This window comes from Malaya genurostris, chromosome 2 (genome assembly GCF_030247185.1).
Source record: "Malaya genurostris strain Urasoe2022 chromosome 2, Malgen_1.1, whole genome shotgun sequence".
NCBI lineage: Eukaryota > Metazoa > Arthropoda > Insecta > Diptera > Culicidae > Malaya > Malaya genurostris.
This window is the reverse complement of record NC_080571.1, coordinates 56,973,998-56,995,765: the sequence shown is the minus strand read 5'-3', so window position 1 is coordinate 56,995,765 and position 21,768 is coordinate 56,973,998. Positions and strand designations below refer to the sequence as shown.

At 36.9% G+C, this 21,768-nt stretch overlaps 1 protein-coding gene across 2 annotated transcripts in view; it reads left to right on the top strand.

Moving 5' to 3' along the window:
- Positions 1-21,768, top strand: part of LOC131432497 (b(0,+)-type amino acid transporter 1) — a 166,223-nt gene that overhangs the window by 62,556 nt on the left and 81,899 nt on the right. Inside the window, exon 1 of one of the 2 annotated variants that reach the window (XM_058598810.1) lies at positions 10,490-10,913. The exons of the other annotated variant lie outside the window; for it this stretch is intronic. Within the exon in view, the coding sequence (XP_058454793.1) occupies positions 10,820-10,913 (94 nt within the window). The 5' untranslated portion in view covers positions 10,490-10,819. Of the gene's footprint in view, positions 1-10,489; positions 10,914-21,768 lie in introns of those variants that run through there. 2 annotated transcript variants of the gene reach the window in all.

Here is a 21,768-nt window from a genome sequence, read left to right as displayed (position 1 = left end):
CCCAACCCTGCACATAGGGCCTTGAAGTTTTTCTGGCCCGAAGTGGCGAATGACCTTAAGGTTAAAACCTCTATAATCGAAACAAAAAAAATTTCACTCTCAGCTTCGCTTGTGAGAACGAGCTCCATGTCCAGCCAACGACATAAGCAGAACAATAGTTTCAAAATTTGTGTTCTTTCTCTCAATTACCCTTTCAGTCATTTCTGGTTTTCAATGATTCAATTTTTTAGACACTCTTTATAGCCAAACGTCACTGATTCTCATTATATCAACTGACCCCCCATGCAGACGTTATTTTGGTTTCGTCTTGTAGTCTTAGGGTAACGAGTGACATTGGCATTGATACTCTCTTTGGTTGCAACGAGAGACGAAAATCTCTCTTCGTTAGTTTTGGAGGAGATCATTTATGAATAAGACGGTAAAATAACGGATATGAGGCTGTTGGATTGGATTCTTTCATTGAGAATACTTGACAATTGTAAGTGCTGATGGCTATTACTAGACAACTGCTTCACTTGGTCGTGTTTACTTAACGTTACTCTTGTTTTCCCACATTCAAGAAAGTCGTCAATATTTTTTGTATGTTTAACTTCTCAAAATGCAAGATGTCAACAGCCGATTTTTGTCTACTCTCGGACTAGAAAATGCAAGTATTTTTTCGTCGGAAAACTTCCGATGTTTCATAGTGCTTAATGTTTTAGAACAAATGATGTTTGAGTTAACACGCATTTGTTACAAGTATTCAGGCTGAGTAAATAAGAAATCTACTCACCTTGCAAAATTGCTTTAAGAATATTGATTATGCAAAAGAAGCCATTTATAGTTCTGAAATAACTTCAGTATTTGTTTCTCAGTGCGTATTTGTTAAACCCATTTTTGAAATATTCATATTATAATGACTTTCAAGAAATATTTACTGACAGTTTGGGTTTCGAAATGATTTCAAACATCGTTCACCGACATGTTTTATTAAAATTATTAAAAGTGTTATCGATATTGATTTTTAAGAATATCAATAAACCGCAGATTGCCATCTTAAATTGTGAAATGACTGCAAACATCTTTTTTAGTATCTACATTTCAATCTCGTTCTAAAAATAACCGTACGGGTTTTCAGAAAATATCCATTAACCAGAAGTCGCCATCTTGGATTTTGAAATTGCTTTGTTTGACAACGCTTTTTGACATTTACTTATGCAATCCGTTCCGTGATTTCCCGTATTGTAATGGTTCTTAAGAAATATCGATAGACCAGAAGTTGGCATCTTAGATTTTGAAACGACTTCTAATATTGTTTCATGGTATCTACCCATCAATTCCAAAAAAACACCAATATTGCAATCGTTTTTAAAGAACATTTATTAATCGGTAGTCGCCCTCTTGAATTTTGAAACAAACAACTACTAACTTTTTTGCGGCTATCACATTTTCAATCCGTTTCAAAAATAGCCATATTAAATGGATTTCGAGGGATATTGATAAACCCGAAAGTCCTGTTCTAGAGTTTTCAGTCACCAAAAGTCACCAACTTGAATTTTAAAGCGACTTCAAATGTCATTTCCCGGTACCTACTCGTCATATCTCAAATAGCATCAGAAGAAAGCATTCGGCAAAATTCACCTATTCAACCGATCATCTCCAAACTTCCAGGGAATCAAATAAAAAATACGATCTAACTTTTTTTCCATTTTCGCCAAATTAAATTTCAATACCCTATGCAAATGTACGAGCCTCCCTCTTTACACTACTCATACGCTCTTGTTCAATGTTTGAACCAACATTTTTTTGCATGAAACTCCATTTCTTTTTCATATCTTTATCTTCGCTTTTACTTCCTTAGGATGTTTCCGAAACGCGTGCCTCATAATGACCTAGTACTTCTCAATTGGTCGCTGCTCCGCTGCGGTTGACCTCATTTGTCTTGTACCAATCCAGAACATCTTTGAAGTAATGGCTTAAGGCGTAATCCAGCCAGAAAAGCGTAGCACAATTGTGCGACCTTAGTAGTGAACGTAGGCGTTGTTTTATGTATGTTAATCGTCCCGGATGTCACAAATGGTGTGCTTTGCTTAGCACATGAGCAAATTGCTTGCCAAATCATGTATTTTTGACCAACTTCTGCTTTCTAAAGTGTTCTTTTAATGGTCAGTGAAAACAGGAGTCACGGAAGCTGACGAGAGGCTGTGTAGAGCTTATTTGCACGTGATATTCCCACTGTATTCTGCCGTTCATTGGACCTTAGTATCTTTGAACTTTGTACGTGAATAGTTCTTCATGTTTTTTTGCATCCTGCACGAAAGTTTTTCCCAAAAGCAAATTTCTTGGCCAAATCTCATACAAAACTGTTTGGATTCCAGCTTGAACTAACCGCTGGTGATTCTTATCACTATACAGAAATCCATTTTGACCACTTTTTCCTCCCGCGTGCACAAAATTATTTTTCGCCACTACTGTTTTTCCAACTTCATCTTCACAACGATTGAAAAACTACTACTGTCACTGGCACAATTTAAACATTACACAATCAACTAGTTTCACCCAAAAATCTAATTAAAAATACCCAATGGATAAAAAGTTACAGCCATTTGAAAGTGATGCGAATTGAGTCTGTACACCCAAATTCACAAATTCTGCTGATTTACTGAAACTCACTTGCCTATACTGGCTTACGTTTTTCGTTTTCTCTAGCATCGGAAACATCAAAACTGACATTCATGAACTTCTAAACTGACATCAATTTCTCGTAGATAACTTGATCGAGTCCAGTATTATAGTATTATGAATTCCTATTGAATGTTATTCGAATTTAACTACCCGTTCCAGAAATACAAGGTGATGAGTTTTCAAAATCTTTAAACAGTCATATAAGTGACTCCGACTCCGGAATCGAATTATCAGCTACGTTAGTCGATTTTTAACTCCGGAAACTCCGAAAGTAGCGATTAAAAGATTTCGAAATGAAAATTATATAAATTTCTCATATAAATGATGATGAGAAAGACATTATTACAACACTAGGTGGATGAAATCAAGTTTATTTTTAATTTCTATTACGCTCCATTTTACCAAACTATTTATTCAAAGCACAATCTTGATTTAAAAAAAAAAGAAAGAATCCGTTTATTCACTAACTATAGATGTCGTGGTCGCAGGAGGCCAAGTATTTAAACAAAATAAAATCACCATCGAGCGCACTCAGTTTGTGTATCCAAGCACTTTACTTACTGATAAAATCTCCCATATAAACAATTAAACGTTTTGTTTACTTTGCATCGAACTTGCTCCGAGTCACGCCTCCCGAAATGTATATACGGACTTTCTATGTAATTTCTTTCACCACGCATCCATTCCAAGTTTGACGTCACAAGGCATGACTAAGGCGATCACAAATTCACGTGATGTATGTACTATACATATACATTTAAGCTCCCATCTGGCATTCAACCCTCGATCGTCGAAAACTTATTTGCCGATGTGCTGCGGACCCCCTGAAGAAGCTGCCAGCGGAGGAAGTTTGGAGCCGAACATTTTCATTCGATTATTTTCGGTATCGAGCTCGACGAAACGGCGCGCGCGGCCGCCAGTGTGCCGCTGTCTGAACGGAGACTCGTCGTAAGAGCCGTGGGGGCAAAGCGAATAGAACGGGACGAGAAGTTATTAGGAAATTTATTTTACATAATATTTCCAATGTCGTCACACGTTCGGAGTATTCGATGCTTGAAATTATATTCCGAAGCTTTGTACAAACGTCAACAATCTGTAGTCCGAAACAAAGTGGACTCTTTTATACTTCGAAGGGAAAGTGTTTTGATTTCGCATCGGAACGTTTTTATTTGTGCGGTTGTATCAACAGAATCAAATTTCTAGTGACTGTTCATTTTTCTTCGAAAGAAAATACTTCATTACTCGATTTTCGTTTCTTCTACAACAATAAACAAACTTTCACTTCAATTCTATCATCAGCTATCAAAGTGAGCCATGAAAAATAAACTGACAAAATTCTCAAGGTGTCCATTTTATCCGGACTTCCCCTACCGCCACTACTCGAGACCGGCGGACCCGCATGAACAGCTTTATTATCTTTACGGGAATGCTTTTTCGCTTTACAAATATTTTCGAAATGCTGACGCGAAAAATGTTCGTCAGAGAGATTGCTTATGACAAGGATAAACTCTATTGGTGCACACTGCACAGTCTTAGATTGATTGGAAATGCAAATTCAACATAGAAATTGTATTGGTTTGAAGTTTCCGGTATTGGACCAAACATTAGCAAACCGATTTTTGGTTTTAAATAAGGACGATTAGTTGTGATTCTTAACATTTATTTCTCCGACAGTTTAATAATTATTTTGTAAAATGTTAGATCTTCTACACGGCAAATGTTGGGTCCAATGTGTTTATGTTAAACGTCATATCTCTTACATAATATTGATACTCGCTAGAGTCAAATGTTCTAAGCCTCAATTCGATGAATGTAGCTTCGATGAAAGTTTTCGATTGATTTTTCTTCTGAATCCTTGGCTAGTAGTCAAGATCGAAGTGTTTAATGGCAATTTTTGAATACTAATTATTTCAACAAAAAACTACAAAGAGGTTTTCCAAACTAGGAGCTAAACTATTCGATAGTCCCACGGCAAAAGGGCCTAAATTCTAATTTGGGCTAATGCCAATGCTAATTTTGTTCAGAACAACCTACTCTGCGGTATTACGAACCGCATATGGCACAAGTCGGTTGGATACTCATTCTATATCAGAGTTCCAAATTCGAATTCCGAACATAAATCAATGAACTAATTTCAGTTCGAAAATCTAGTCAAGAAATAAGTTTCAGGATCCAAAATAAGGATTTAGTAGTAATTTTTAATCCTAAACCTGTAATCTGAAACTAAAACTGAAATTTTAAACTAAATTCTAAACCTGAAATTGAGATCTACATTTTGGTGGACAAAAAATCAGGTTCTGAATTTAGGTACAGAATACAATTCTAGAGTCCAATCCAAAATTCAGTTCTATGCTGCTGCTGGTTGAAGGCGACTGCACGCCACGACGTCCGAAATGCGAATGAAAACGGAACCACGACGCAGGAGATTTGTTTTTGCTGCTGTTTGTCCTCGAGTTCCGTCCAAAGCACAAGAAGAAATAATAGGTTTACCTTTTTTAGTCATACAATCGAACATCGGCCCGACTATCTCAAAACCGTTTTCGTGGGCACGAGGAAGGCAAGCAAGCGTAATGAGTTTGAGAAAACTTAATGTTTGAGTTCTGAATGAGTATTTCCACTGTTGAAAATTTTATCATAAATTGCTGATCATGCGGAAAAAATTATGTTGTGGCTCGAAAAATGTTGTTGCGTTTAAATCAACGCGAATTTTGAAAAGGTGTCAAACAACCTAAAACAGCCTACCTAAATTGACTACACCTAAATCGACTACACCTACTCTTAAACCTAAAATGGAAGTATAAAATTGAAATACCAATACTTCAAATCAGTTTCAGTTTTTTAGGTTAAAACTGCCTTATTCTTCACTAAAAGGGACCGTCAATAGTATACCTTTTAAAAATTAGTTTGAATCGACCGATGTTTTCACGAACCAATCACAGCATTCCATAACGATGTCATCCATCTGATTCCTCTAACACGGCCGACGGTTTCGATCGTTGCTTCACACCTCGCATTTCACACAGTAGCAGTTCTGCTTCGATCGGTATAGGGCGAATTTACGTCGTGCTTGAACAAGAACACTTTCCTTCTGCACAGTATGAACCTCCGCACAAAACGGAATAAATATATGCACAGTCACAATTACTAGTTCAGTCGGTGGCTGCCTGCAAACGAAACATGCTACCTGTTTCGGTGGCTGCCTGCGAATGAAACATGCTACCCACCCTTGTTTAGCGAGGGAATGACAAAATTGAAAATTACATCCATTCGTTCGCTTTTGTACTTTGTGCGGTGTATTTTCTGCTTGGGTATATTAAATACCAATTAGCTATTGATTTGGATTCTTCAGTGATTAGTCGGACCAAATTTAAAGCGCTTGAATCTCAGTGATTTGTTTGCCATATTTGACTTGATTCGGAAACACTACTTCAATAGTGTACACTTAGAAATGCATTCATTAGTCAACGGGGTCATGCACACTAGAATCTTCATTTACGAATGAAATAGTGGTTTGTAAAACGATGCAGTTCAAGGTGACTTCCCAGTGTGAAGCGAACGCCTCACGACTTGTGCATTGTCATAGACCAAAACTACTATTTTATGTATTTATTCATTTTCTGGTTGGTTTATCGCAATTATTCGGCTCAAACCGTTCAATTGTTGTTCATAGTGAAGACCTTCTCAAGTTCATCTGGTTCCATCAACTCGATGTAGTTTTCCAGTTTAAATAATCTTTATTTTCTGTTATTTGTTTGTGCCTAACAAGCATTTAATATTTCATGATATTTAGAATATTCTTTACATCTTTACATGTTTCAGAATGGATTTTTTTTCAAGTTTCCGATTTGTACCGTAAAATAAAATAAAACTTTTCACAAAATCCACTTTCAAACATTAAAATTTTAACTTTTTTTTCAACGTTGGTTTATTCCGCCTCATCTCTTAGGGTAAATGCCCGCACATTGGCGTTACGTTTGAATTCTGTTTAACATTTGCGTCATCTAGTCACGAAGAATTTTTGTATTCGGCGCAGCTCAGGTGAGTTTGGTAGACTGGCATCCGTCGATACAAAAACAACAACGTTGACTTCGCTGCACTTCATCTCCGGATTTGCGTAATGGAACGATGCCAGATTCTGCCAAAGTAGAGTGTTACGTTCGTGAGACCGGAGTACGGGCCATAGGCGCTTCTGGAAGCATTTTTCTTTATAAATTTGGCCGTTTATGATGTCAGTCGTTATGTACGGCTTGCTGAATTTACCGCACCCACAGATCGCCTGCCAAATCAAGTGTTTTTTTGGAAAATTATTCGACTTTCTTCTACCGAAACATTCAGATGGGACTTGCCGAAGAAAAACTTTTGGCCGGAGTTCTGCTTGGCATCTGCTTTAAAGTACGTCTCGTCGTCCATTACGATGCATTTCGGTTAGACCCCTTCATTTCTCCTTAAAGTCCGATTCGCTTCATTGCTTTTTAGATTAACCAGACGGACGAGTTGGCCTTTTTGGCCTCGTCCCGAATCGAAATGTTTGGATTGTGTTTGAAGTAATTCCCTTTCTTCCTTACGTTCGGAGAGTTGCACTTCTTCTTTTTTTTTGTTCCGCTTCTTACTTGGAAGCCATCCCGATTGATAGAAACATCACACTCTTAACTAGATTTTCCCAAAATGTATCAACTTTTACCCATCCAGTAAGAGGTTATACACAAAAGAATGTATTGCATTTTTTTCGAGTACAGTTCTAGCACACTTAGAAAAAGTCGTGTAGATTTACGTGCACATAGAAGGAGCTTCGCAATTCACTTAAATGTACATCTCGAAGCAAGTGAAAATTAATTATATCATTAACTTCATAGCGAATTTAGCTGAATATGACATCGAAACAGACACAATATTTTTTTTTGACATGTTAAAAGATGTAATACCAAAGATTAACTCAATATAGAGTAGTCACTGTCACTGTGCACTGTCAGTTTCAGTTGTTTAAAGCAAAACAACAATCGTCTGATTCTAGATGCGTCGTAACTATGACAATGATTGTTTATGTTTGGAAAAATATCAAATTACAGTATGAACGATATTGAGCAATTTAGCCTTATATCGAGTGATTCTTACAATAAGATAGTAAAGACTACTTAGAACCATTGCCTAGAATTTATTTAGTTTGTTATTGCCTCATCCCAGGAAGCATTGGAGCCTGTTGTGGAACGAAATCATAATGTACTGAATGTAAACATATGTTTGCTTTCTTTCTTGCTTGTATTGTTTACATGGCATTTTGTCGGAGCTGGAACCAACTGGTTCACGATTACTGACCCAACATTTTTCAATGAATCGTATGGGACATTGCGATCTTGAGTTTATCTTTGGTAATACCGACGACACGACCTGTCACTCGGCTATCAAAACTGTAACGCAAATTTAACTCGTAATGTCAAAAATTGAATCGTTCGAAAAATATTAAAAACTGGCAACTAAGAATAAACAACTGTACACTGAAGTATTTTTTGATGCGAGTTTACGTACCGCATAAAAAAACCGCATAACGCTGAAAATTCGCATAAAAAACCGCATAACTCTGAAACTTCGCATAAAAAACCGCATAACTCTGAAATTTCGCATTAAAAAAAACCGCAGAAGGGAAACCGCATAACTCTGAAAATTCGCATAAAAAAAAACCCATAACTCTGAAAATTTCGCATAAAAAACGGCATAACTCTGAAAATTTTCATAAAAAAGTCGCATAAAAAACCTCATAAAAAAGACCGCATAAAAAAAGACCTCAGTGTACTTCTAATAACAGTTACCTTCACCGTAGAAACTGGTGTTTATTATCAAATCAAATTAATTTTGTCGAAATTCGAAGAATAGTTTTGTTGAGACAAACAATTAACGTTCAATAGACAAAATAAAATGATTTAATGTTCGAACAATACGTCGTAAAACCTGGAGAATGAGAACAATACTGAGTGAAAAGGTAGTGGTAGAGTCTTAGACAAACATCGTCAGTTCTTTATTGGGATGCCACGACTGAACCCAAGTAGCAAGTTCGAAGATAAGAAGTTATTGCATGTTCTTCATATGCTTCAGATATTTAAAAATATGTACATAAGCACCGGAGAACACTTATGTTTGAAGCTTTTAAGGCGTTCTCTTTGAAAACGACATATTGGACATACTGAAAATATTCATAATTTTTAGATTTTAGGCTCTGTTATCCGGCTAGGTGATTGTCTTTACCTAAGTCACCCTAAGTCATACAGAAACAGTTTGTTAAACTGAGCCTACCATGGTAACAAGCTCGTAACAACCACAACAGTGTTGCTCAAGAAGATTATTTTCATCATTATCAAGGGGTCGCTATATTTGTGGTAAATGGTGGTAAATCGCTCGCGGACACTTTTTATTCCAATTTTTCTTCTGAGAATCTGGTCGTGTCGTCGGTAATACTCTGTCCAGTAGAGAGTGTAGGAGCACATCTGGTAATCTACTAAACTATTCACAACTTCGTCCGAATGACGCATACTAGACGATTGGTAAGGGAAGCTTTAAACTTGATGGAGAAATGTCGAAGATTCTAAAAACGTTGGATTTATTGGCTGACAGCTATGAAAAATGTGCACTTAGCCTCCGTTCAAGACTAATGGCTAAGAATAAAAAGAATAGTGTGTTCAACAACTTATTGAAAACTTATTGGTAAAATACACAAACTAGTTGTTCAACAGTTATAATTTGTGAAATCATTTAATTAATTAGAATTATTTGAGTCCCGTTTGTCTTGAACAACTCTAGAAGGATTATATTGTTTGTGGCTCATATTCTGGCACTGATGCTCGAATTACTTGACGTCAGACGGTGTCGGACAGGTGTCAAAAGAATAGGAGCCTAACGGGGAAGTAAGATTCAGCAAGTCGGAAGAAATCTAACAAATCTGCGTATTTTGAGTGACAGGTGACAATCAGCCATGAACTGAGTAGAATGAAGACGAGCTCTACGTGCATCAATGATTAGTTATTTACAGTCAAGAGGACCAGACCAACTCGACTGTTACGAAAGATTGTTCGTAAAAACGGTCTACAGTTACAGAATCTGTGGGAATAATCAATTTGTTATAGTCTTTATCGGTCCGATAGAGCAGTTGTAAGTGCCTTCGTCTTACAACAGCTTTTATCGTAGGAAATAATAGCTTATAAAAATTGGTATGAGTCATTAGGTTTAATACTAGGTGTATTGGTACTAATTCAATCGATGGAATGTTGAAAGAAGCTGGGCCCTATCTAGTCAACGATGAAAATGAAAGTATTTTCTACCGATCACAGTAGTCATAGTTCTATCGAAAGAATCTTTTTCTGTTACTTTTTCACGCTTCAGAAATTTGCATCGGGAATGCATTTCGACATTCACTCTCACTCACCATACAAACGAGCTGTGGCTAATTTATATGAAAGCCTTGTTGATGTGTACCAAAAAAAAATTAAATCAACAAAGTTGCAGAAAAAAACGGAACGGAAATCTCAAAACCGAGTAAAAGATATACTTCATTGACAAGCAGTTATCTTCTTTTCGATGAAAACTGCAAAAAATATATCCACGAAAACATTCGTTGACGACACAGTCGATATGCTAATGGTCACGACTTGCACCGATACAGACACAGACACACCTTTGGGGCCCCGGACGAATCACGTCCACCCGACTTCGAATACATGTGTACAAGCGAGAACTAATTCGCGCGCGCAAACGCCGTCCGATTTTTCGCACCCGAATGACTATCGGGCACCCTCTCGAATGTTGTATAAAAACCAGATCGAAAGGAAAATGTTCTTCTCAGTGTTCCCGTAAATCTTCGTCGGTCAGCATCGCGATCAAGCTACTTACCGTACCGCGTCGTTTTCGAAGTGTCCTTGTATAGTTTATCACTGCTTGGCGCGACCGGTGTCCGATCGGTGTTTGCGTTACGAACTTTTCGAGTGCTGTATTCGAGTGATTCGGTGAAAAGTAGATAAAAAAAGTATATATAATCACACTATCTGCTAGTTTCGTGAATCGTGCTCACAGTGATAGTCTTCGTCGTTTGCCAGTTTTGTCCCGAAACTCGCTGGACACGTCAGCGAATCGAGTGCCGATCTCTCCCCGAGTCGATCGCAACTCTCATGCCATGCGTGATACACTTTCACAGTTTTTCACTTCAGCAGCAGCAGCAGGTCATGGCAGTCGGAAAAACAGCTCAGACTCCGATAATAGTTTTCCAGGTGATTACCGATCGCTAACCGGGTGGTGTGCGGCGAGCGCACAATGACAGCTGCAGTGAGGGTCGGTTTTTTTTTTGGCCGATTCAGATGACTAAATGTCCTGTGACGAGTTGATGTAGGACGTGAAAGTTTGGGTGGGGATGATGCAAGAATGCATCAGCTAGGTTTTTTTTTCTGATTATAAAATATAAACCTGCTTCAAAATACTATTCAAAACGAAATCGTGACACCTAATTTTATTCTACCGAAGTTACGGCCTTCAATCTGACAGAACTATTGATACGTCAACAAAATGTTCGATGACAATAGTTTCTTAACATACTCTGCTGAACAAGCAAATCATTCGGCCTTATGATCAAATCCAAGCAAGCTTATTTTTGGGTAGTAAACTCTATTGTCGTTTTCGCTTGAGAAAACTGAAACTGACCCAGGCTAGTTTCACCAAACAAACACTTTTAACGAAACTGTGTTGGTTTCGCACTTAGTAACGGAAGCCTGAATAAACCTGACATAAAAAAACAGGTTCGAAACTGACTCGATTTTCAGTTCAACAATGTCAAAACTAGGTTCGAAACTGGCTTCAAATGAACGGTTTGACAGCAGTTAGAGTGGAAACTGGGTTAGGTTTGGCATCAAGCGAAAACGACATAGTTAACTGCCGAAACTCAAACTTGCTATGATTTACTCATACGGTCCATTATTTGTGGACCTGCACAGCAAATGATCAATTATTCATTTTTTTAGTATAACTCCAATCAGAGTATTAAAAAATCGAAACGTTTGAGTTTATCTGAATCAAATCAAATGCTCAAATTGTTTGAAACCGTAACAGAAAACTGCACATCTGAAAAATCGTGCAAATTTACGTCTTCTGAGACCGACATATTCGAGTGTCAAAAATTACTCACTTCAACTGTTTTTCAAAAACAGGCGAATCTTACAAAAGTAAACAAATTGACTTTCTCTACTTTTCTACGAATAAATGCTTCAAAATCCAGCAATTCTGTCTAGAAATTTTGATTCTAAAAAAATCTCAATCTTAGTAACTACATCGAACTATAAAGGGCCATTTGTTTACGTAAGTTTCGCCCTCCGTGTTCCATGCCAACAAACAGGGCGAAACATCAATTGCTAGGAAGGGAAGGCGAAACTATTTTCTTGTCATAGTTTTAGATGGTTTCCGAACTTTTCACTACTGGAAATAATAACTGAGACAATAAAACTACCCGCAGGTTTGTCTTAATCGCGAAAATCAGCCAATTTCATGAAAAATGCACAAAGGCTTAACTTCAGTATTCACACAGAAAGCTGGAAGTAAACAAATAGAAAAAAGGCGAAACTCTTGTTATGTTGATTTGTTCAGTTGATATAGAAGGGAAGCGGTAAATTTTTCAAGATAAACCAAAAATTCAACGAATCATCAAAAATTTATTTAAGAATATACGATAATTTCTAAATAGGAATTCAATCCAAATTCGAAACATTCATCAATGTTTTTCTCCATCTACTGTCAATGTTAGTTTCGGCCCCCTTTGGCAACTGATTTTCATTATTTATCTAGCACATGTTTAATGCATTTTGGCATATTTTTAAGTGCTGAAATATTTAATTTACACGCCGGCTCAAATATGTTTAGTTAGAATTTTAGTCATTCTTGTAAAATTAGTCATTTTACGAATTGCGTTCTTACGAATTGTGTCATATGAGGATTTGCGTCGCCTACTATTTTGCCATTTAAAGACAGTTTTTTTCGTGTGTCATATCCAGAGATGCCATTTATACTGATTTATCTGTATTATACAGATTTTCACATGCCCATACAGACTTAATACAGAGTACAGGTTTTATACAGATTTCCTAAACTTAATACAGATTTATACAGATCTCACAACAAGTAAAAAAGATAAATATTAAACTTTTCCGTCTGAGCTATCTATTAGTATTTGATTGCAGTGACGAGCTTAAAGTTTAATAATCAACGAACAAATCACAAATTAAAATGGAAATATTTTGTGCAAATATTTGTTGATGAATCAAGTAATGAACACTGAAATACACTTATACTATAATTTGAACTGATATTCAAGGAAGTGATGCAGCATGAAACTTTATTGTCAGACTGACGACGTTGCATATTGGACGTTGGAATTCTATATCAGCTTATGAAGTCAATATTTTCAAACTAGATAAGTATATGGAATTACAATTCAATTGTTGTTGAAAAAAAGCTATTACATTTCGTTGTTGAGTATTTCTGTGAGCACAACAAAGACTTACGAAGATATGAAGGATAAAGGCTCATTGAATATACCACTCTATAACCATAACTTATTGAAATCATTATCATTTTAAAGTAGAAATTTATTTTGATTTCATACAGATAAATACAGATCTTTTATACAAAGAAATGCAGATTGTCTATGAAGATGTCTAGCATCTCTGGAACATCTTCCGATAGGAATACACTGAAAATAATTCGCACGCTAGCATCATGTGCAAAGCATTTGAACTATCACTACTTGTAGAACACATAAAAAACATGAAAACATACACTTAACTCATAAAATGAGTGTAAAAGCTGTTGATATGTAGTGGAAATCCTGTCACATTTATTTAAATGCACATCAAAATGATAAGAAATATCGTTACCTCTAGATTCTATATGCATTTCATGTGAATGTCACATTGTTTTCCACATAGATTTCAATTGAAACAGAGTTGACCGATTCAATTGTTTTGCATATACATTTGTGCTGTACTCATTTCCACTAGAAAATGAAGTGTTTAACACATGTAGTTCGATTCAATAGCAAAACACATCACATCCAAAAGAAAAACACATCCAAGCTAAGTGAAAAATAATCTCATCTTGCATTTTAGTGAATTTGCACATGAAATCTTAAATCAAATCGCTTTAAAAATTTTCAAAATTTTTAACCGAGGCCCGGAGGGCCGAGTTTTAAATTCTATTCGACTCAGCGAATGTCTGTGTGTGTCTGTATATGCGTGTATGTCATAAAAATGTGCACTGGCTTTTCTCGGAGATGGCTGAACCGATTTTCACAAACTTAGATTCAAATGAAAGGTCTGTTGGTCCCATAGGTTGCTATTGAATTTTACCCGAGTCGAACATCCGAAACTTTCCGGGTTTTTTCAAAGACTGCTCATCCAATTTTCACAAACCCAGGTTCAAATTAAAAGTCTTACAGCCCCATATAACATTACCAAATTTCAAAAACGTGTTTTTTAAAAACACGGAAAAATCTAGCCAAGTACATTCAAATAGGCATATAAATCTTCGATTAGGCAGGTATGGTTACGGTTATTATCAAATACGTTGACTTTTCACTCCAATTTTTCCGAAACGGCTAAACCGATCTTCGCAAACTTAGATTCAAATGAAAAGTGTTATGTTTCCATAAGTTAATGTAGAATTTAAATCAGATCCGGCTTTCAGTTCCGGGTATTGCGTGTGTAAAATGGCAACCTGTCACATAGAGCGATAATGCAAAAAACGTAGAAACCCTTCTTATTTTGGTTTAAAACTGTTTCAATTTATAGGTTATGCTAGCTGCTGGCCAAACAAACCGATTTTGGCTATGCCGGTTGCCAGTTCCCGGTTCCGGAAGTGCCTGAAATAGTGGTCGAAACCTCAAAAACGAAACTCTCTTCATTTTCTCAGAATCAGCCAAGTCGATTTTCGCAAACTTAGACTCGGATCTCACTTCCGGTTACGGAGCAACAGGGTGAGATGTGTTTAAACTTTTAAACTATCATTTAGAGCGAAATAGCAAAAAACGAAGAATTCCGATTAACTTGGATTAAAACTGTTTAAAATTGAAGAGTAATTCTGATGACCGGAAAATACATTCTGACAGCTGCCGAAAACTAGCCAAGTGTCGGCCGGCTGTCAGAAATTCTGCCAAATGAGAGCAGACTCCACCCTTTTAGTAATAAAGATCGATGTTCTCTCCTGTTGATCTTAAATCATCAGAACATTTTACATAATTTTAACCACCTAATATGTTCCAGGTTACTGGTTCTAGAGATGGTTTTCTTTTGAGTTCACTAAAACACGTCTAACACCGTTGGTTGCAAATAACAGAAGTGAGCCTCTAGCTCATTTATTCAGTTTGCTGATAATGACAGCAGTGTTGCACACTGCGCTGAAGTGTTGCTGAATACACTCTAAGGTGTAACTAAGTATAATTCAGTTTAATTCAATATACAATAGCTCTCCTTTCTTTAGAATGAACAATAATTCAAAAAAAATTAAGAAATTCAAAAATATTCAAATTCGTTTTCGATCCTAGGTTTCCTAGGTCTTTTCGAACGCCTAAGTAGGCCAGTTAGCGCTACCGAATCTGATGAAAATTTACGTTTCCTATTTAATCTATTTACTTGCGTATCAGAATTGATTGAGAGTTGTTCGTCATTTCGATCCGGTATTTGCCGGATATCGCTTTTCTCTTGTGTAGCTAACTCGGGTTCTTCGACAGTCAGGATTGGCCGACCAGTCTTAACCACACGCATCGATGGTCTAGGCTGATACTGCGAATCTTGTGTACTCCTAGCAATCCTTATTTGACTTCGATGAGCGGTAGTAGTCGCCTCGTTTCCAACCATGATCTGTAATAAGTTTTTAGAGAATCGTTTTAGAAATGATGTCTTTATCCATTTTTCACGTATATGAGGGATGTTGTGCTTATACCACACAATATCCCTTGGTGTCAGAGTATCTATTAGATCAGGCAAATCTGCCTTATTGTCGTGATCAACTTGTGTATCATCATCCAGAGTATGTGTGTCCAACATTTGTTTATAGTGTTTCTTAGGGTTAACCAAATCGATTAACATTTTTGGGGTGTAAGAAAACACTTTTTCAGAAGGAAAACTGCCCTCCATCGTCATGTTATGATTTCTATAATTTATTAAGAATAGATTTATTTGATCTTCCAACCTCAGTTCTAGCATTCCCGGTTCCAATAAGAACTTTTTAAGAACGTCTTTTACTGTTCTTACCAGTCTCTCTGCCTGGCCATTACTAGCAGGATTATATGGAGGACTGTTTAATACTTTTATACCCTGTCTCTCCAGAAAACTTTTAAAGGAATGTGAGCTGAAGGGAGGACCATTGTCAGATACTAAAATATCTGGCAGTCCAAAACGAGCGAAAAATTCAATCAGTTTCGTCATAACTTCTGAAGTATTTGTACCCTTCTTCATATATTCCACCTCCACCCATTTAGAGAAACTGTCAACGATCAATAAGAAGGTACGATGCTCAAAATAGAAAAAATCAATGTGTATTCTGCTAAATGGTCTTGTCGTAGGTATCCATTTTGAAGTTATTGGTTGTTTTGGAACTATTGCCATACTTGCACAAACGTCACAATCAGCAACAAACCCTTCAATATGGGCGTTTATTCCGCTCCAGTAAACCGTGCGCCTAGCTAATCTTTTCATTTTTACCACCCCAGCATGATTTCCATGTAATAATCCTAAAATATCTGTTTGCATGCTTTGCGGTATAATAACCCTATTTTGAAACAGTAGACACTCATCAACTATTTCTAAATCATTTCGATTTGCAAAAACGTTAATAAAAGCCTTTTCAGTTCTTTCGGGCCAACCCTGCCTCATAAAACTGATAATTTTCTGAAGGAATTTATCTTTTTTTGTTTCTTTTGCAATAAGCACAAAATCAGTCCCTAATTTTCCCCCAAAATTTATACTCTTAACAAATTCCTGATCATATTCTCTGGGAACCGCAATTTCTAATGGAAAACGCGAACAGAAATCCGCGTTACCCATTCTTGTAGCAGGTCTATACTGGATATCGAAATCATAAACGGATAATTCAAGAACATAACGCTGTATTCTAGTCACTAATATTGAATGTTTGCCTTCCTTACCAAAAATTCCCACTAGTGGTTTGTGGTCGGTAAAAATCGTAAATTTCTGTCCAAATAAATACTTATGGAATTTTTTTATGGTACAAACAAGTGCTAGCACTTCTAAATGTAATATTGGATACTTTCTTTGGGCTGCATTCAACGAAAACGAAGTAAAACATATCGGTTTTTCAACCTTATCGACAATATGAGCGATAACTCCCCCTAACCCATAGCCAGATGCATCAGTAACTACAATAATCGGTTTGTTAGGGTCGAAAAACTCCAGGAAATCTGTTTCAAGTAATAATTCCTTAGAACTTTCAAAGGCTTTATTACAGTTTTTATCCCAATCGAATTTAACATCTTTCTTCAATAAATTGTATAAATAAAACAATTTAGAAGACAAATTAGGAATGAATTTATTATAGTAATTGACCAGACCCAAATATGACTTGAGTTCAGTCACATTTGAAGGAGCTTTCGCCTCTTTTATTGTAGCTATTTTACTTGGGCATGGAGTTAATCCTTTCCCACTAATTATATGACCAAGATACTCTAATTCAGTCACAAAAAATTTGCATTTATCCCAGTTGATTTTAATGTTTACTCTATCAATCTTTCTAAAACTGTATATATTTTAGCTTTGCAATCTTGTTCATTTTTACCTGCGATCAAAACATCGTCCAAATAGACGCAAACTCCATCAATACCTTGTAATACTTGGTCCATAACTTGTTGGAAAATAGATGCACTCGAGGAAGCCCCCTGTGGCAGTCTATTGTAGGTAAAAAGACCTTTAATGGTATTAATTACCATAAACTTTCTAGATCGCTCCGATAGTGACAGCTGTGTGTATGCTCCCTCCAAATCCAGGGCACAGAAAACAGTGCATCCTGCCAACTTAGCAAAAAGATCTTGAGCAACTGGTAAAGGATAAGAATTTGGCATAATTACTTTGTTAATAGAAACCTTGCAGTCTATTACTAAACGTATATCATTATATTTTTTCATGACAACAATTACCGGTGAAGCCCACTGGTTTTAATGGGAGTTATCACCTTTTCTGCTTCTAGCTTATTCAAATATTTTAAAACTTTCTCCTTCAAACGAAAAGGAACGTCATATGCCCTTTTGAAAATTGGGACTTCATTTTTTAAAACCAAATCAGCTTCAAAATGTTTAATTGGTATAGAAAAATTTTTGACAAATGCATCAGAGAATTTATGCTTTATATCGGCAATCAATGCTTCTTTATGTATCTCTACGATATTGTTCACTGGTATCAATTTGTCCAGGAAATAATTTCTCCAGTTTGGAAAGAAATCATCCAACCATGGTCTGCCCAATAAGGGAATAAACCGATAATTACAATCAAGCACCAATAAATGCAATTTAGCCTTTCTCCCGTTATATTCAACGTTAACCTCAACTTCCCCAGAAATTTTTAACCTGGAACCATTTACCACAATAAGCTCTTTAGAGCATTTAAATAAGGGAAGATTAAATGTAGAAACGAACAAATCTTTACCCATCACTGACACAGAAGAGCCACTGTCGACTTCCATTTGTACAAGAATTTTTTCTATATATACATCTAATAAACAAGGATTGCTTATCTTATTTATGGAAGAAACATGCATACACTGTAAATCACCTGAGGTATTACCATCTGAATCCCAATCCATAGTCCTCAAGGCATCCAGTCGCTCTGCCAAATCTTTCGCACCGGAAGCAGCTCCGTGCGTATCGATGCGATTAACCGTCCTGCCTTTCTCGTTCTTCAGCTGGTAACATTTCCTTCGCACGTGTCCTCTCTTTCCGCAATGATCACAGATACGCTGGTCTATTGGCCATTGTTTATAATCCTGCCTACGATCCTGCCCATTCGTTGTGTCACGACGCTTAGGATGCTGTGAACGAAATTGTATATGCTGCCTATCCTCAGCAGGTCGTACTTCCGGACGAACACCGAGCCGACTTTTCACAGAACCGCGAAAACTTTGAGCTTCCCTCATCCTCTGAATAACCGCACCCCTACCTTGAGTCAAAGGGTATCTAGTGCTCAATGAAGCCACCAAATCAAAATCGTTATTTTTTTCTAATGCTTTTGTGTGGGTAGCCGCCATCTCCCAGGTAGCGATAATCTTTTCCGCCTGTTCCAGCGTTATCTTAGCGCTATCCTCAGTAAAGAGACGATGTTTAAGCGAGCCATCCGACAACCCAACCAAAATACGGTCCAGAATGAGACGATTCTTTTGCTCCCCAAATTCACAATGCTCCGCTTGGAGTTTTAACGAAAATATAAAATCGCTAACTGATTCGCCAGGTTGTTGTACCTTCGTACCAAAATTGTATCTTTGGAGTAAGACTGAATCAGTTTTGTCAAGTCTCTCCTTAAGCTTTTGCACTAAAATTTCATACGACACTTCTTCCATCAGTGTTTCTGTAGGGTAAAGTTTCTCCGCCATACCAAACAAGAAATCTCCTCCCAGAATGAACATCTGATCCTTCCTTTCATTATCCTTAACCTTATTCACCCGGAAATGAACCGCCAAACGCTTTATCCAAGTGGCAAAAGATTGGCCCTTGCGGTATGGTTCGATATTAGGGGCCACCATGTAGGACATTTTGTCAAAATTCTGAACAAAATCAAATATAAGGCAAAATCTATCAATTTCAAATCACCACAAATTACAAGTTATATAAAGTTAAAATTTTTAAAACAATTAACTGTAAATATTTCTGTTACTCACCGGAATTAACCGTCACTCACACAAACGCAATGCCAAAGTCACGAATTTTTTTTGAAGAACCAAAGCAGCAATCTAATTGTTTCCGCAGCCAGATTTCTCCTGCTGTGCTAAATTGTACCTAACTCTCAAAATAAAGAGAAAAAAAACACTCTTAATATTTTGCAAAAACTTTTCTTTCCACCAAAAATTTTACAGGAAAAAATTTTAATTGTCCACAAAACTGACGCCGCGAGAAAAAAAATTCAAAATGGCGTATCACAATTAACAAAAGCTCTTATAATTTGCGAACAAAGCAGATTCGCGAACCAAAAACCACTTAACAATAGTTTCTTTTGTTTTAATAAAAAAGTCACGCTTACCTTGAGCGTCGACACCGAATTTATCCACAGCTTCTGAAAATTGTCCAGAAATCGATTCCGCCGTTCCGCTGTTATTCCGAATTTATCCGCCGCCCGGAATTACTCCAACAGCTTCCTCACGCCGAAATTTTCCTTGCGCCTTAGAAATGTGTCCGAAATCAGCTTCCTTTTCCTCGTCGCCACTAATATGTTCCAGGTTACTGGTTCTAGAGATGGTTTTCTTTTGAGTTCACTAAAACACGTCTAACACCGTTGGTTGCAAATAACAGAAGTGAGCCTCTAGCTCATTTATTCAGTTTGCTGATAATGACAGCAGTGTTGCGCACTGCGCTGAAGTGTTGCTGAATACACTCTAAGGTGTAACTAAGTATAATTCAGTTTAATTCAATATACAATACCACCGAGGTGTTTTGCATCTAGACTGCAAACAACAATCGTACGCAAAATTGATTTATTTTTATAAATTCGTTTCTTAGAATCTGAAAAGGAAATATTAACACCAATTTGTATGCAGTCCTTTTGATTGCATGCTTACCAAGTAATATCTACTTATTCTTAGCCTTTATTGAACCTTCTTGAACTGTAACCTGAGAGGGTGAATGAAATCATTCAAAATTGCATTGCTAAAATAAAGTAAGAATAGTTTCAATGACCCAACATTATCGCTTGTTTGTTTCCGACATAGCAAACACGAACTACAGGTGTTATAATTTTAAATTAAAACACTAAGAAGCCGTGCTAGAAGCGATGCCAGAATATCAATGTTTACGAAAAGCAATCATAGAAGGCCGATTTGTGATTTGTTCTAACTCCAGAGCACCTTCCATGACCAAACTGAATATTTCGAAAACATTCAAAGAATCATGAATGGAAACTTCACCTTTCTCTATTAAACTTGCATCGGAAAAAGAAAAACAAATACAAATCATATGAAACAGTCTACAGACATATACATCAAAGCACACTATGATTATCAAACTTTCGTCTCGGTCTGTTTGCAACGTGTGCACGGGTGGGTTAAATATTTAAAGAATTCGTGCCATCGATCGGGACACTGAACGGTGGTTTCTATAATCGTGTTCAGACGACGACATGATCGACATGCACGGGTGCTAATTTACAGTGATGTCGCATGATTGGCGCTTAGGAACTGTGATGCAATCGCAGTTGTCGTGGGAAAACTTTGACTCGGAATAGCAATATGTGTATGCGATAATGTAGCTACGAACCGAACGGATCACTCAAACGAGACACAGTCTGAGAATTGTCGCGATTCTGTAAATTAGCTACATTATTTCAGTACTTTTTGGTGAACTAGAAAAATGCTTGGGTGCGTGATAGTGTAGGCATAAAAAAGCAGTGAACTTGAAAACATATGGCACAGTTTTTTATTTTTATGATCACGAATCGCACGTGAAATAACGAAGTCAGAATGTAGTACGTTTTTTCTATAAGCCCAATTAAAAATAGTATTTTTGTGTAAAATTACGTAAATCGGTCTTATAACAGATCATGTTAATCTAGCGATCTACATAATCTAACAGATTATGTATGTCGACGCAAGGTCGGACGCTTCGGACCAGGTTCAATGATTCACTGTTAAAAGTCCAGATGACAACAAACCCGTTGCACTGAGGAGAAATTGAATAAAAGCTCTGAAATCGTACAACTGCTCGACAATCATTTAATCGGAATTTAATTAGCACGACACAAAGCGACACTGCAATACCGTCTCGACGCCGACATTAATGATGACGACGACGACGACGGTTGTGGTAGGGTAACTTGTCTATACATGAATAAGTTCGAGTGAAGTGAGATCTTCCTATTTCGCACCCTGGTAGTG